Source organism: Alligator mississippiensis, chromosome 3 (assembly GCF_030867095.1).
Source record: "Alligator mississippiensis isolate rAllMis1 chromosome 3, rAllMis1, whole genome shotgun sequence".
Lineage (NCBI taxonomy): Eukaryota > Metazoa > Chordata > Crocodylia > Alligatoridae > Alligator > Alligator mississippiensis.
In genome coordinates, this window is record NC_081826.1 from 254,551,116 (window position 1) to 254,568,745 (window position 17,630).

At 40.7% G+C, this 17,630-nt stretch overlaps 1 protein-coding gene across 1 annotated transcript in view; it reads right to left on the bottom strand.

Moving 5' to 3' along the window:
• POC5 (POC5 centriolar protein) overlaps positions 1 to 17,630 on the bottom strand; it is a 56,397-nt gene that overhangs the window by 14,615 nt on the left and 24,152 nt on the right. Inside the window, exons 3-6 of the mRNA XM_006271961.4 lie at positions 16,762 to 16,951; positions 5,644 to 5,828; positions 3,262 to 3,438; positions 180 to 284 (exon numbers count right to left, since the gene is read on the bottom strand). Coding sequence (XP_006272023.2) covers positions 180 to 284; positions 3,262 to 3,438; positions 5,644 to 5,828; positions 16,762 to 16,951 — 657 coding nt within the window. The remainder of the gene's footprint in view (positions 1 to 179; positions 285 to 3,261; positions 3,439 to 5,643; positions 5,829 to 16,761; positions 16,952 to 17,630) is intronic.

The following is a 17,630-nucleotide window of genomic DNA, read 5'->3' on the forward strand; positions in this document are numbered from 1 at the left end:
TTCAACTAAGCATTTCCAAGAGCAAATGCACTGCTTTCAAAATGCTTGAAAGCACCAATTCAATTTCTGTTATATGCATCAAAATATAAGAGTTGTCACTTCTTGTGATGGTAACAAAGAGTTGCAGTAACTCTGACCCTTTTGAGTTCAGAGGTTTATCTAATATTTTATGCACATACCTGCTGTCTGGTCTCAACATGCTGAATCCGCCACAGTGTAAATTTTCTCATTAACTCTATCCTTTCCTTTTGCTTCTCTATTGCCTGAGTCAAGTTAGTAATTACCTGCAAAACATATACCGACACTATTTGGTCAGATGTTTTATTATTTTTGTAGAATGGATTAAAGTTTGTTGCATGCCTGAGTTATTTTAAATATATTTAACAGAAGCTTTGCACTACATCTTTTTCTTGTATGTCATGCAAAAGAATTTAAAGATCAAACAAGGAAAAGCTCATTCAACATAAACATTCAAAGACCCTGTTGCACTCAAGGAAATTTGCAGTGCAATTTTCATCAAAATGGCTAAATCAAAGTGGTCATTATCCTCCTACATCTGCAAGCTTCTGTACCACAGTAGCATTTAATTAAAAGGAAGCAGAGGCTCAGAAGAAGACGTAAACATTTACTTACAAAAACAGCACACTAAATCAGGAACAACTGTCATTTGTATTAAATGAGAGTCTGCCTGCATATGGCTCAGATTCCTACTAAGGTGTTCAGAAAAAGTTCCTGAACTTCAGAAAGGATATACAAACTGTCTATCCAAAAGATAATTGTCATGCTGAGAAGCTGCTAACAACTAAATATCAAACTTAGGACTCTTATCCTTTATTTAAAAGATCTTATAATGTAGAGCATCTTGTGGAGTGTCTAATACAGACAAAAATTCTCCTCTCATGAGGCAACATGGTCTGCTAAATCAAGTATGATTTGAGGCCATGAAGTTTAGAGTTTTAGTTCTGGATCTACTACCAACTTGATAGGTAGGCTTGGGTAATTCACTCAGACTCCACCAACTTTCAGTGCTGGTGGTTCATAGATTCATCGATTGGTTACTGTAAATTCAATTGACCTGATTTTCAGACACAGTGAACATCCATAACTGAAATCAACAGGAGGACCAGAGATTCAGTAACTGAATATAAGACCTATGGATGTCACACATTGGGCATCCTAAACTAGTGAGCACCTCTGGAAGCTTTTTGTTTAGCCAGCTTCTACAGTGCACATATTGGCCTCAGTTGCACCTCAGTAACCCTTCATCTAACTGAGGGTAGAATTTAGCTCAGTGCTTTCATTTCCTCAAAATTATATTTCCCCATAATTACAACTGGTACACTACACTGGCCTACCACATAGAAAGATTCTAAGGATTAGTACTTTAAAATACATTTATACTTTCAATGCATGAACTAACTATTAATCATCTGCTATATGAATATGATCTATGCCATTAATATAAAAGTTGCTTTGTAATCAAAGCAGTTACCTAGTACATTGTGAAGAATTCTTAAATCTCAATAATACATGCTCTGCTGGTGATAATTTGCAGGCAATACTGTTTAAGAAACCTATATCAATAGGCAAAATTGAGCTCAGTTTAAAATGTTAAAAAATACTAAAACTAGCAATAATAAAAGCCAATTTAAAATATGTCAAGTAAGACCAATTCTTTAGCTTTTTAAGAATCCATAGTACTGTATTACATGAAATCTACCTTGGATAAGCTACTCTGCTCACATGTCATAGCTAACTAACTTTTTTCAGTGTAAATGCTGACTTTATATTTACAAGTCAATTAAAAAGGAAAACCACCAAATAGCTTATTCATGTTTTATTTAACAGTGTGTGGAGTATCAACTTGATTTTCTTGATGGAAGTATTGTCATGGCCTGTAAAATGCACAAAGCCACATACTGCTTTTGTTATATAACTAGATAGTGGATATGAACTTAAAAAAAAAAACAAACCACAAAAATTTAAAATGAACTTAAAATAAATTAATGAAACTACCTGAAGTCTAAGAGTTAAATCTGATCGGGAAAGAGTGGAAGCAGTAGGCTTTCTAGAGATCAGTCTTGGTAGACCAATGTGGCTTGGAATTCATTCCATCAAATATGCACTACTATGAGGAAGACACTCTCACCTATAGTTAAGTCATAAAGTGGTTCTGCCATTCTAATGAAGCCTAGTGATAAGCAGAATTAGATGAAGAAATGTGTTTGATCTGGTAGTGGGGAGAGGCATTAATAATGAATCATAATTTCTGATGACACTATTACCAGATGTGTTATGCAAATATGATCTTGTCATGTAATTGTTCTTAATGGAATCAAAAGCAGAGACTGAAATAATGATAGGCCTGAGTGTCCTGGGTAGGCAAACTGAATTGCACTGGCAAATACCAGATGTGTGCGCACGGCTATAGCAACTGTTTGTTCATCATCAGTATAACTGGGGCATGTCTAATGAATGTAGGAGTGTGTACTTTCACTCTTCCTGCACATGCTCTTTCAGGATTATAGTTCCAACAAATTTTTCAAAGTAATTAGATTCAAAATCTTAATTTATCCAAGTATTCTTAAGCACAGGTTTAAGATATTATCATGTAGAAGAAGATTATGTTGGGAGTATGACTGAAGGAATTCCTTTTTTCCTACTTATTTTATATCTACCTGTATGCTAGTTAATTTCAGGACAGTTGGTATAGGTACTGCTAGAAAAATGTTACTCCTAAAAAGCATAGGCCTATTTCATTTTATAATTAGATTATGACCTTCCCCTCTCCCCCTCCAGAAGACCTTCTCTAAAAACTCTAAACAAGTGAGACTTCTTCCCACTTGGGAGATCCATCCAATCTGGACAGAATTTAAATAAGGCTTTTTAGAACAATATTGTTGTAAAGGATAATGTGATGGAGAATGACTTGTAATTTATTAAATCCAGGAGAGTGCAGTTCTAATGAAAGAGAAGCTACAAATAAAAGACATGTACTTTTTTCCTTTAGTATTAGAAAATAAAGTTATGCAAGTGGTTTACTGAAAAGTAGTTGAATTCTATTATTTATAGATTTCTATCCTATGTAGCTTGTAATGTGTCATCTTTTCTGACTATATAATCTAACTTTATTGTTTACTTGCTTGCCTTACTGCTGTGATAGGGATTCCTGCAGCGAAAGTACAAACAAGGCTGGGTGGAAGGGAGAAGATGGGGTGCAGAATTTCTTATAGAAGAATGGTAGTATAGGAAAACTATTACCTCATCTTTTCTGCCAACAGAGATTTCATAAGTATGTAGCAGTTCTCTCAGGTTATCCATCTGATTATTCAGTTGTCTCACATGAGCAGCATGTTTTTCCCTTTCTTGTCTCACTTCCAGCTCGTGATGTTCAATAAAAGTAAGTTTCCATTTCCTCAGTTCAGTCAAAACATTTGTCTGGAACATATAAGGGATGGCACTAATGAAATGAGTAAAATTATATTATCTTTTAGGTCTTAGAATATGTGGCAGCTAATTCAGCATTTCACATGCAACTTATCTGTTCTTACAAGCATTGACACATTGAAATGGCCACTTGGAGGAATAAAACTGCCTTGTGGATGATTCCTGCTTTGCTCCAAGGTCTCTCAAACCAGCATCCAGGCCATTAACTGTAACAATACTGAGTATGAATATATTACATGTCCCTAATTCTGTGATAAGAAGTCTGGGTAACCTCAGAGCTTGATTGGGAGTTGTGTGGACATGTGCAGCAAGGCTATCAGCACAAATGTCTTGACAAGTAGGAAGCTAGGAGAAAGAGTGGGAAATAGTGCCTTGACATAAGAAAATAATTCCCTTATAGACAACGTCACCATCTACTCTGGTTCTAGTAAGGGTGCTGATACTATCAGGAGAAATGGCAAGGGTATTTCTCAACAGACAAACATCAATACTAGAAGGGGGTTCTTCAACAGGTGCCAAGATTAGTGCTGTAGTTTCATTGGCTTTAGCTTTAGGTACTTTGCTGAAGTGCTTCGAACTTTTAGGATCTCCACTGGACTTTGAGCCCTCCTTGTAAACAAGATGTGACATGTGCTCAGAACTCCATTTGCTAGAGTGGTATTAGACCTCCAAGAGAGGTCTAACACTCTAACAAATTTAAAGACTAATGGAGAGTTTAGGATTGTTTACAGCAGTGGTTCCCAACCTTTTTAATGTACTGTGTACTGGCAAGCTCACTTAAAGAATTTTGGCAGACTGGGCATCTAATTTACATATTTAAATTTAATTTACTAAGTTAAATGTAATTTTTACATGGAGCGGGGGTGTTGCAAGGATCATATTGGGTTGGGGCACTGCAGCCGCAGGCACAAGAAGACCCTGCAGAGGGGGGTTGTGCAGGCAGTGCTCTGGGGGACCCAGATGGGGCTGCCCAGGAAAAAGGGGCTCCGCTGCCTTCCCTAGGAGCAGGCAGCAAAGCTGCCTCCCTGCCCTCCGCCACAGGCACTTCCCCACCTTCATTCCCCTGCTCCCAGTGGGGCTGGTGGGTTCTGCCTAGCCTGATGCAGGCCCTGGTAACTGCTGCACAGGCGTGGCCATAGTGGCAGGAGCAAGACAGGGCACATGGAGCTAGCTGCCTCCCTCCCAGGGCTGCCCCACTCTGCCACAACCTGGCAGCTAACCCTTCATGGTCTGGTATCAGGCTGCAACCCAGTGGTGAGGAACCTCTGGTCTACAAGTCAGTGCTTAGGACACATGCATAGTATGCCTGCGCGAAGTGGCTAGTCTTCGCTTCAGATTCAGATTTGGCTGATTTGGGGGACAGTGATTCAATTTGGTGATTTGAATCACTGTCCTGATTCAGTTTGGCCGAATCTCTGAATCAGCCAGGCCAGGCCCATCCCCCGCCCCTTTCCCAGCCTGGCAATGGCTGCCCCGCCCACCCCAGTTCCCAGAACATGTTAAAAAACAAAGCCCCGGTCTCCCCAAAGCCCCGAGGCCGCTGCAGAAGCGGTGAGTCCCAGGGCTTTTCTCGGCTTTTTTTTTCCTTAAAGGGCCGAAGCTGGCCCAAGCGAGGCACCCGTGCTGGGGGTTGGGGGAGTAAGGGGGGGGGGTCAGGGGGCTCGTGTAGAGCCCCCTCTGCAGCGTGGGGCAGTGAGAGGCAGTGTGGATCGCCCCCACCCGGCAGCATCTGGTGAGCACCATGGCTTTTTTTTAAAGTACCGGGAGCTGGGGCAGGTGGGGGCAGCCATTGAGGGGGCTGGGGGGGGGGGAGGGAGGGGGGTCAGGGATTGAAATCTTTCTGAAGATTTGGAGAGCTTTGAATCGATTCGGACCTTTAAATTGGTCCCCTGATTCGATTCAGATTCAGAGATTCGTCCACCAAATCAGGCCGAATCTCCTTTGAATCGAATCACCAACTGGAACTTCGCACAGCCCTAATGCATGGTCCTGATGGACAAGACACTTTAGAACATTCCAAGTTCATACATGTGAGACCTACCTTATAGGGGCCTACATCCTACATCCTCAGAAAAAAAAGAGTACCAGTTTCCCAGTGTATTCATATTAAGTTTTCCCCTGTAACTTTACTAATTCCACATCTATAAACAGACACCCACTTCACTTATGAGGATTAATTTAGCACAAATTTGATACCTTAAGACTTCCACTCCAGAGATCAAGGATGCTTTCTATCTGAGTCACTTTTTCATCTGGAACAGTTAATTCTGTCACTGCAGTTTCACTGATCTCTCTTGGAGTCGATGAGGACCCTGGTGAAGAAATCTCTCCTGAATGAACTGCACAAAGTCCTTCCATGTCTGCCTGGGAAGATTCCTTCACTGGTGTTAAAATTAAAAAACAAAACAAAAACAAACAATCAGGACAAAACAAATAAAAGCTGATTCTCTGAAGGACCTAAGTCATACATTAAGGATACAAGTCAGAAGTTGGGCACACAAAAGACCCATGTTGCCAGCAGCCTCCTTTTCCTGTGCATATAAACCCAAATGGATGCTTTGAAGGCAGTAGTGTAACTAGGGTCAGGAGGACACCAACTTAGAAGGGGTGCCAGAATTTTGCCCCATTCCTGGAAAGTCTATCCCCAACAGCAAAGACAGCCCCATGGCATTGCTCTTACAGCAGCAGCAACCTGTGCATGGACACCCTGCTGCTGCTGCTCTAGGAGCAAGAGGTGAGGTGGGCATAGTATATAGTGGTGGCAGCAGCAACAGCATAGCCAGGGGCTATTTTGAAGTTCTCAGCCTAAGTGACTCCTGCACCCTTCCCTCACCCCTGCTCTCTTTCCTGCAACCTTTGTCAAGGGTGCAAACCCTCCTTGTTATGCCTCTCCTTGAAGGGATGTAGGCAGGCAAGGTTCTTTGAGTTGATGTGATATATTTTATTAGGCCAACTGAGTAGTTGGAAAAAAAGTTCTTTTCAAGTGTTCAGGTGCAATCACTACCCTTCTTCAGGCATAGGGAGTCTCTGCTGAGTGACTAGAAACAACCCAAAACCCTTGAAGGGACAAGCATTTTAAAAAACAGCATTCAACTTTGCTTCTAGAAGGAATGAACTATGCTTCCAAAGTCAAAATATTGTCCCCTTGAAAGTCAGAAATTTTCAAGGTTGCATATAGGTCCAACAATAGTGTTTATATATTAAGCACATTTGGTAGCCTTGAAAAACTATTTTTACAAGAAAACAAAACCTCCAGTTGTTGAAAGTCACATAAAAAGTTATCTTAAATGGAGTTCTATATACACGTCACTCAGCATTTTCTGTATCGTTTCCCAGGTTTCAGATCTACCTGACTTGCATTATAACCTCCTCATGACAGGCACCTTGTCTTGCATGTTTGTAATGCCTTTCTATTCCTCCAAGTTCATTTCTACACATAAACCACAATAAATAGCAAACACATTTGATTTTCTGTGTTAGTTCTTCATCTGTGAAATGATGCAAATATACTATTTTCTCAGTCTTTGATTTGCTTGTCTATTTAAAACTTGAAAGTTCTTGAGGCAGGCTCTTGACTGTTTTGGTCAGTGTCTAACAAACACAACAGAACCTGCCTCACACACACTTGGTGCCACTGTAATACAAATACGTATTTAATTCAAAGGGATGAGGGTATGAAATAGGATCAGACTTTATCCAATTCAGGAAAATAAAAAATATTTTTCATAAAGAGCAAATGAAAAATGGAACAGATCACTAAAGTGGATGTTGGGAAGCTGGACAAAGGTTTAGGGAATTCTGAAAGCCTATCCACTAGCAGATTTCTGCTATATAAACATTACAGCTGAGATCAACTTTGTTAAAAAAAAGTCATTCTTTATAAACAAGCAAGGGGAAGCCTCAAATATTTAGTATTGAACTGTTATGTAGCTATGAGTATAAGCAACATGATGTCTCATGTTACAGCTTGGTACAAGTTGAGATGTGAAGACTGGAGGATATCATCTAGATTCTACACATGCTGTTTACTAAGAGAATTTTTGCTACCACAAAATGTACATGTAAAAATGTCTGATGATATAGCACATAGGTAAAAAGAAACATACACTAGAGGGAAATACCATATTTATTCGACTATAAAACAACCCCCCAAAATTAGGATTTTATATGTGGAAAATTTATAAATTTGCTACAGTTTCCAGGTACAGAATCTAATTATTGGAGATTTGCTTTGAATTTGTCCCCCTCCCACTACAACAGCAGCGAAAATAAATGGGTTGGGTCAAGTGGACCCCCTGTCCTTTGCCTCTCCCACCTTCTTCCCCCTGCAGCTCCTTCCCCCTCCTTACTGACAGACTCTCCCAGTAGGCTCGCCCTGAGCACATGGAAGTGAGAAGCAAATCTGAAAACACTGACCTTGAAAGAAACATACCTGTGGTAATTTGCATATAGTACTCACAGACTTAGTTCATCCAGAAGTGATACATTTTACTTTGGAAGCTGCTACAAGTTCTAGCACAGGTACTCCATAAACACACTTTTAAGCAGCACCTTTGTACCTACTCATATATAGCACAAACAATTTTTTAAATTAAAGACATATTTTGTGTTCCAAGCCAAATCAGTCAAATCAAGTCCAAATCCATGAGTCAGTCCAGAACCATAAGTGGCCCTACAACTGGCAAACATCCTCCACCCCCACCAGGGCTGACAGATATTTCCAAAATCTTTTGGTGGGCATCCTACGTGCAGGCACAAGCCCGGAGGCTTGGGGTTTGGATGCCTCCAAGTTTTGCTTGCCCTTAGCCATAAGGCCCTCCACGGACCCAGATACATATTCATGATATTAGTCCAAAACCAAAAGGCTCATGATTTACCATATGGTTCATTGGTCTGGGCCCCAGCAGAGTCAATAAAATTTCAAACCATGGTGACCCCACAGCTCAGCATGTATGCGCACTCCAGGTACCCCCTCCCCAAGGGATCCATGTGCTAATTAGCCCCTTCCTTGTGAATGGAACAGGGTGTCCTTGTCATGGGTTTTGGGATCCTCCAAAAAATTATATGCAGATCACACACAAGCCAACCTGGTCTGCCTCCACCTCACAGAAGGCAGGACCACACTAATCAGATGTGACAGGCTGAGAGAAGGGCCGGCAGAGGGACTCTGGGTGAACTGTTTGGTGTTTCATTAGGCAAACATTGCGAGACATTTAAGGCTGGTGAAGAAACAGGAATCATGGAAATGGGAAAGAAAGGAACAGTTCAGCTGTGGGAGTGAAGAGGAAATTGAAATATGTGAAATGCAGTGGCTCACCATGGCTTAAAAAAATAGAGTTGGTGCTGAAGGGAACTGTGTGCAATGGGCACTACCTTATATTGTGTTCAGATGGGCTGCTGATAAGGGTGATGACAGAAACTATGATGAATACAATGACAAGTGAAAGGACTGGGCAAATAGGTGGACAAGTTGGGAAGGGGTGGCGGAAGGACACTGAGGTAGTCCTTTGTGTAATTATGATGGTTAAAAGGTGACAGTGAAAGGCATGTGGAATGCAGGCATGGTTTTTGTAACAGGACAGAGTGGTGTAACTGTAAAGGTGTTTTTGGATTGTCAAGTGAACCACAGCAGTCACAAGACAGGTTGGTAGAAGTATAGTTTAAATATAAACATAAACATAAACTATACTTCTACCAACCTGTTTTGTGACTGCTGTGGTTCACTTGAATTACAAACAGTAAAAGCTTTGTTATCCAGCACCCATGGGGGGTGCCGGATAACAAAAGATGCCGGTTAACTGAGAGGCCTGAACAGGTGTCTTTGCCTGTACGGGTTGCTGCTCCTCCCGCTGTGTCCGGGCTTCACCGCCCCTCCCACGGCATCGCCGACCCTCCTGTGGCACTGCCAACCCGCCTGTGGGCCCTGAGGGACAGGGAGGCAGGCCCCGCGTAGCCTGCTATGCCCTGGGCCGTGGGGGCTCGACAGTGCAGGCTGCTTTGCCCCGAGCTATGGGGGCTCGGAGAAACCAGAAGTGCCATGGTGGGCACTTCTGGTTTCGCTTTACCTTACAAGCCAGCAGGCCAGTTAATAGAACATGCTGGCTTGTAAGGTGCCAGTTACCAGAGCTTTTACTGTATATATAATTTTGCAAAAAGAAAAAAAAAAAAATCAGTATGCTTCTCCAATATGGGCCACGTGTTTTATAGTTATGCTCAGTGTTGGCTGCATTTAAATCAACTTCATAGTTGGTTTCCATTGCTGAGCACATGCTGCTTTTGGCATCAGTTTAATGATAAGCAATTTATTTAATGAGGTTTCCATATTTTCAAATACAAGACAAGGGGCTTCCCCTCCCACTGACTGGGGGGTGGGGAGACCTCCTCTTGTATTTGAGTAAATACGTCAAATAGTTAATGCTAATCGTTTCTTATTAGAGGTGGGGAAGTTACTATTAACAGCTCAAAGATCCATTCACATGGCAACTGCAGGGGAAAAAAAACAGAACACACCCCCCCCAAATAAGGCACCCAGGATATACAAAGGGATAGAGGATGGAATTACTAGTTATATTTGTCTTGAATCTTGTGTTCACTTGATCCATGACATTTTCTGATGGACCACCTATAGGGCTGGGAGCCAGGAAATCTGTATTCAGGGTACCCAAGGCAGTAAAGGAAGTTGTCAGGTTTACAACGGTTACAGGAAAGAATGTTAGGGTCCCTGACAAAGGGGATAAGAATAGGTGGGGACAGTAAGGCTCCCTACCCAATATTTCTGTATAAGCATGTGGGCAGAGCTGAAATTACCTCACTTCATTTCTTCAAGCTACAAGAATGTGACTCTGCGAAGCCAGGTTGCAATTCCTTCCAAGTCTCCTGAGATGGTGCACCTGCATACCACTCTTTACCTCAGGTTGTGCTCAGGGGTTTAGTTGAGCACTTAATATCTCTGCACCAGGTTCTGAGTTCAGATGTGCAAGGTTAACAAAAGGTTAGATTGCCTTACTCCCAATTTATACCAGTATAAATGAGATTAAATATCTTCCATGTTTCAGGGTTGTAGCCGTGTTGGTCTAAGGACATAAGCAGACAAGGTTCTTTGGGTAAATCCGATATCTTTTATTAGACCAACTCAATTGAGTTGGTCTAATAAAAGGCATTGGATTTACTCTCCCATCCATGTTTCTCCATTTAAAAGAATGTGTCTGCCTACTGGAATTTGAAGATTATGTCTGTGTAGGACTCAGAGTGTTGGTGGGAGGCAAAGAGAAAGGTGGGACAGGAAGGTACTGGAGGTCTTATGTTCACAGGCACTCTGGCAGCATAGATCCAGTTGACTACCTATTGTTTTTAATTTATGAAGCTGGCATTTACAAATTTTCTCTGGAACATAATAGGTCAAAATGAGTGCTGAAACTAAAAAGCTGACATCTCCACTTTGTTGGACAAGTCACTACTCTACATCTCTGCTACACATAATTTATTACTCCCATCTTGTAAGTTTTCAGATTTAATTAACTGCTGATGACAAAGAACAGGAAATTCAATTTAGATTTTAAATTTGAAAACCATCTGGACATCAGATTTAAACAGCACACGTTTTTGTTCTTTCCTTGACAAAGTTTTTAGTAAAAACATTGTTTATTGTTAGATTCACTGCATCAAACAGAAAGTTACTAGTAACTGGCAATCTACAAAAACACTATGCCATGGTGGCAGAGTCCGCCTTGAGCGCTTCTCTTCCATGTGCCTCAAAACTATTTAAAAAGCAGTGACCTCCCCTGACCCCCACAACCATACCCCACAAACCAGGCTGTGTTCTAGAAGACATTATGTAGTAATAGTAATTCCAACTGTCTTCATTTTCAAGCCTAGGTGAATTAATTCAGCATAGTGCAGAGATACCCAGGACAACTTTAAACCAGTCCCTTAGCTATCTGGGGCAGAAGGGAGCTCAGCACAGACTAATTTATCCTGCCAAGAAGCAAGGTAAATTAGCCTGCAGTCAGTTCAGAGCTCCCACCAGTATCTTCACGCTACACTACAGTCTGAGTATAGACCTATGCTAATACTGAATACAGCACAGGTATGCATTAGGCTTTACAGAAGGTTAAAATAAATGCTGGATCCCTGCTTTGAAGATTTTATTTTCCTAACTGAATAAGTAACGATCAAACGAGAGCAGAGCAGAATGGAGTAAAAATGTCAGAGATCCCCTAATAGGATGTTAAATACAGTTAATAATTTTAGGAGAACCTATTTAAGTAATCATTTAAGGACTATGTTCTCTAAACAAACCTCTTATCTAACATGAAAATCAGAAGTGGCAAAAGGTTTTATTGTTTGTTTTGATTTTTTTTGTGATATCTTTTACTGGACTAAGAATTGGCTACAAAAAACCCTTGTGTCACATACATTTCCTGGACCATCCCAGCTATCACGGTGCTCAAAGCCTACTATTATCAGCTCAGCAATATTGAGTTTTGGCTTGTCTATACTTCAGCTCTTAAAATGCCAGTGTACAGCTACCTGGCTTTGCTTGTTATATCTAGGGACCTCCTTAAATTGCAGTTTCACAATTTTCACAGAAACTGTGAAAAACTGCAGTTTCCATGATCACTGTGAAAAAAGGTGTTTCCCATGATTTTAAATTGCCTGAAAAACAAAGCTTACCAGAATACAAAAAAAACCTTGTGACCCCTGCAGTGATAGAGCATGTGGTTTGAGAGACAGCTACTGACAGGCTAAGCTAGCAATGTAGACTCAGCGAAGTTGCCAGTCAGGAAAGCAAAAGGGTTTCAGAGCCATCTTTTAAGAAGCCAGATGCAATGCTACAGCAATGCTGCTGTCTGAAGATGAGTGATTAGTCTCTTGGCCTATCAGCAGCACAAAGCAGGGTTGCTGGGGCCCCTTGGCCAATCAGCAGCGAGGGGGAGCTCACTGCGAAAAGACCATGAAATTGGCTCCGCATGCAGCAAATGGCCCGTGAAAGTACCTTCATCTTGCCACAGTTTGGGTAGGTCCCTAATTATATCCACATTCTAACATTTTTGTTTGGAACATGAATACATGAACACCATTCTAGAATCACCCTGAATAACTGTTACTGCCAAGGACATCATGCCTTTTACCATATTTCAGAGTATAACTGCCCCTTGAGATGTGAAGGGAAATCTTGTAATAACCTTCAACGTGTCATAAATACATTTGTAAAGGAAACCCCTGGAAGTGGTTGTGAATCATCTGGCATTGAATTTCTGTTGCACAATTCATTGTAGTCAGGAGGCATGATGCATAGTAATTACTGTTGCCACTGACTCAGCTATAGCACCCTACGCATCAATAGCAGCTTTCAGGGAGGTTCATACTGTTAGTTAATCACAGGTCAGTGCATTCAGTTCTTATTTAGAGTCCACTAGGACTTTGTCCAGAGGAAAGCTGTGGCTTTGTGCCAGGTTTTGAAAGGTGATCTTGGTAATTAGCTACTCCAACTTGCAGATTAGCTGAAAAATAGCTCTTCCTTCCAAAGAGATCTCATTGTTTGGCTCCTTTTCCAGGATTTTGAAGTTTGCTTGCCAACTCTGTCCTGCATAGTAGTAACTACCGGAGACCTTAGGGTTGGATACAAATAGAAATACTCAAATCCCACAGAAGGTACTTAGTATTTCTATCATCCCCCTCCAGTTGTTGGTATTCATGCCAATGTTTGCCAGAAGGTTGGGCAGGAAAACAGATTTTCATTCACAGGCACTGCAAATATTCCAGGCAAATAATTTAAGAAAGTATTCAGTTTGCAGTTCCTCTGATACAGCTTCCCTCACTTTATATAGGTTCTGTACGTGTGAATTTGCTCTTATACAATGACCCTTTTATACCAAAAATGTGTTATATGCAAGGTAAATTCACTCTTATGCAATCAGTGTGGTGGAAGCCCGCAGTCAGATGCTTTGTGCGGTGCATTGTGGGAGTGATGCACACCAAAATATAGTCTCTTATGTGGATCTGTGCTCCTTGCTCATTGTCTGTGACATGCTTCTGTAGTTGCCATCCCCATTATGGTAACATTCACCACCACCCTGTGCTTGTGTGTACTGTCTGCTGTTGGTGAGTACCAAAACTATCTTGTAAAAGTGATAGAAATGGGTCTGGGGGTCAGTACAGTCTAGATCTTGGAATGTATTCCTATTTGTTACATTGTAAAGTGGGTTCCCTTTACGTGAATTTGAGTTAGGCACCATTTTCCAGGAACACATGTACAGCATAAAGTGAGGGAAACTTGTACTTGAGCTTCTGTAGGCAACTACAAGAGAGATCAGAGGATCACTGTTATACTCTGATAGATTCCTGCGGTGAGGGTGACATTTCACTATCACAGAGGATCTGGGTCTCCTGACCTGATGTATACTCCAGGATGCCAAATACATCCAAGAAGTAGGACCACACAAGGACCATGCAGATGACCAGGTAGGATATGAAGTTCTTCTGTAAATTCCCCCAAACATGTTGCAATTTATCAAGGTAGAAAGCATCAGAGGACTGCATTTTGAAAGAATGTGGTGAACCACCCTACCCAAAACTCTAAAGCAGAAGAGGAGCATGAATACTTTTTTCAAGAGATAGAAACTGTGTTTGAATCTGAGAGTTAAAGGAGGGAAGGTTTCTTACTGATAATGAGGATAATCCTAGTACTGAGCCAATAGCACTTGGTCAGTGATATTCACCGAAGGAAAAAAACAACGGCTAAAATATTCTTGTCTAGTCATGTGGAATGTAAGCACGCCAAAAAAGCCCCAGATACATAGGCATTTAGAAAACAATTTTCTAAAGCAGATAATAAAATAATCACCAAATTTCATTGTTACTACAGGAAGATGAATAGGTTCCCTGTATCTGAAAATGAAGGTGATGATCATTAAAGCTACCATATAAACTATAAATATAAAACACATATAAGCATTTATTTTTAATTGGGCAAAACTTCTATAAGCTTATTTGTATTTATTTATGGTTTATATGGTAGCTTTAATGATCATCACCTTCCTTTTCAGATACAGGGAACCTATTCATCTTCCTGTTGAGGGGTTGGAAAGAAATAAGAGCAATCAGCAAACAAACTGAACTTGCTGCATTATTTACAGTTAGTGGTACATACTCAAGTACTTTTGTTGCAGAGTAAATTATTAAGCTACTTGAGTAAATCTATATTTGTAAGATTTTGAAGAATAAGCACAAGATAAATCAGAACATTTTATTCAAGGAGACTTATTTTATGAAGTTAGACTCAAAACTTTTGGTGATTAGCACTTGTATCATCTGAATGGGGATTTCTAGGTAAAAATATGCAATGGTATAGTACAGGGGTAGGCAACACCTGGCACGTGTGCCAGAGTGTGGCACACAAAGGTATTTTGCCTGGCACACCAGCCCTCGGGGTGGATGGCGGGGGAGCCCAGAGGAGCCCAATCCTTGTTGTGGCAGTACAGCCCTGGCCCCTTCCCTGTTGTCCACCTCGAGGTGTGTATGCATCTGTTGACAGCAACACGCAAGGCCAAGGCTCTGTAGACCCCAGTGCAGCTGCTTGCAGCCTCCCTGCCACCTGCTGTGAGCAGCCTAGGCACCATGGCGAGCACGTGCACCTAGGGACAGACGGTGGAGAAGAGCTGCACTGCCACAACAAGGATCCAGCCCCTCCCATCTTCCTTGCTGTCCGCCCCAGCACATCAACGTCTTACAAATCAAGGTTGTAGATGTTTCTGGCACTCTACCCAAAAACACTGCCAACCCCTGGTATAGTATAAGGATTGTTCCTTTTTTAGCTTTAAAGGGCAACTTCTCTGACTTAGTAAGAATTGCCTCTAGCAACTACCTTAGAATTTGAGAGTTTTACAAGTTCCTTGACACATACTTCTATCAAAAACAGGGACATTTCTTCAACAAATGGGAACTGAAATTCAATCCAAAATTTCCTTACGAGTAGGAGGTTGTAGAATAAAATACAGTAGAAATTAAGTAGACAAAAAAGCATAGCTATGCACTGGATCAATATCATGTAATAGCACTCTTCTGAATACAAACAACCAGAATAAGCTCCACTTAATTAAAGCTCATTGAATTTTAAAAAATGATACAGATAAGCAAATATTAATTTCGCTTTAGTAAAAAAATGCTAGGCAAACAAAATTTCCTAGAGATGAAAAGTTGTCTGTGATAAAGCAGGTAATTAAATAATCACCAGTTTCACTGTTACTCCCTTATGAGTTTTTGATGCATCACAAGAAACTAGCTTATAGAATCCTGGGGTAAGTACACAGAGTCAAAAAGCCTGATTCAGAATTTATTAAATCTTTGCAGGATAGTCAAAGATGCATAGATTGAACCAATAAGCAAGTGAGCAGACATTCACTTTTGATTCTGGAAATACAGCCTGCAGTGGCCCAGGTCAGAAGCCACAGGGCACTGGAGCATGCCTCCCTGCTCAGCTGGAGCACACAGCTTAGGCCAAGGCTAGCCCACCTGCTCCACAAGGGGCTGTTTGCAGGGTAGGTACAAAGCATCCTGGGATGCTGGGGAACTGTCAGTTAACTTGAATCTGGAGAGGATCTGGGACTGAAGTTCAATAAATTGATTTAACTTCAATCAGTTAAGCCTGATACTATATCCATCCAGGCTTGTCTTAAACTGGTTTTGGCCATTTTGAAAGTGGTTTATGTGCACTAAACTTCTGCTGTATTACAGATTTGAACCGGGTTTCCAATCACTTATACTGGTTTATGTATAATTTATGTCCCTAGCCCTAAAGACCAAACCGGTAGTTAAAACTATTTTCAGTTACTCCAGAACTGAGTTACTGAGCTAAAAGAATGGCTACAAATGCAGCATATTTTTTAAAGTAACACAGAAGTGGCAGTCATCTCTCTACAAAATCCTTTTTCAAGTCAATCTTTTTATTATAATAGCTATTGCAAAGTGAGTATATAAAGGGCTGTCCTGATAAAACAGATATGGGCAAAAGTAACTGTCATGACTAAATTACTATGAGGTGTGCTTTAAAATGAGACTACACAGAGTGCTCTGTCTCTGATTTTTTATACCAATCACCTTAAATTTTCCTTTCACACTTTATGCAATGGTTAGTGTATAAAGAGAATTTTCAGAATATAAATATCATCTGACAGTTATTTATAAAATAAAATGTTAAATCATGTACATATCCAGTCATTCATTCTCTTTCTCTCCTAGTTCTTAAGCCAAACATGTTATCTAGGAGCTACGTATTATTGTCTTTAAAATTAATCAGAAGACTTTTAAATATACCTTCATCCATCTGGCACACAGACTCTTCCCCTCTCTCTTTAGCTGGAGTCTTATGGTGAATGACTTCATCCATTAAGCTTGAAAACCTGCCATCTGCTGTCAGTTCTGAAGCAGGTTCAGACTGCTGCAGAACACACTGTTCAAACTTTGGAGTCACAACAGCATAACGAAGCAGCTCTTCATATTCATCCTGTCACAATAAGGTGATAAATAATATAAAGCCACTGTCATGGTTTTTAAACCAAAGTGCAAGATGCAAGGACTGAAACTAGCTTTATTTGATATAACTTAAATGAGTGCTTTATATCACAACAGAAACAAAAATTATTTACCTTACATTTTTAATGGGTCCACTGTTTCCCTACCATTTAAAAGGGATAGTTAATGTCTCTTATTTCCCATTCTAGAAAGTATACAGCATACTAGTTAATGCATTACAATGACTACACAGTGCATGCACCTAACGGTTTTGGTCGAAGTATTAAAATTACAGTAGGGAAAGGACAAGTTAGACATTACTTTAAAAAGGTGTGTGTTTTCAAAACAGTAGAGCCATAGGAGAGTCATCCTAGACCTAGAGGACTCAAGGAATTGACTGAAGTAATTGAAAAGAAATTGACTGTTATCTTTGAAAACTCATGGAGGTCAGGTGAAGTCTCACAACACTGGAAAAAAGCAAAGATGGCCCCATTTCAGAAAAAGGTGGACAGAAGTTATATTTGTCTCACGATCGATCAGCCCCTTGAAAGTACTCTACAGCTGTTCCCTAACAGAAGTGCATGGCTGCAGAGCACTTTAGAAGTCCCCGTGGCATAAAAAGTTAACCCTCATTATATGACGTTCAAATGAAGATGCTCCAAAGTGGAGCA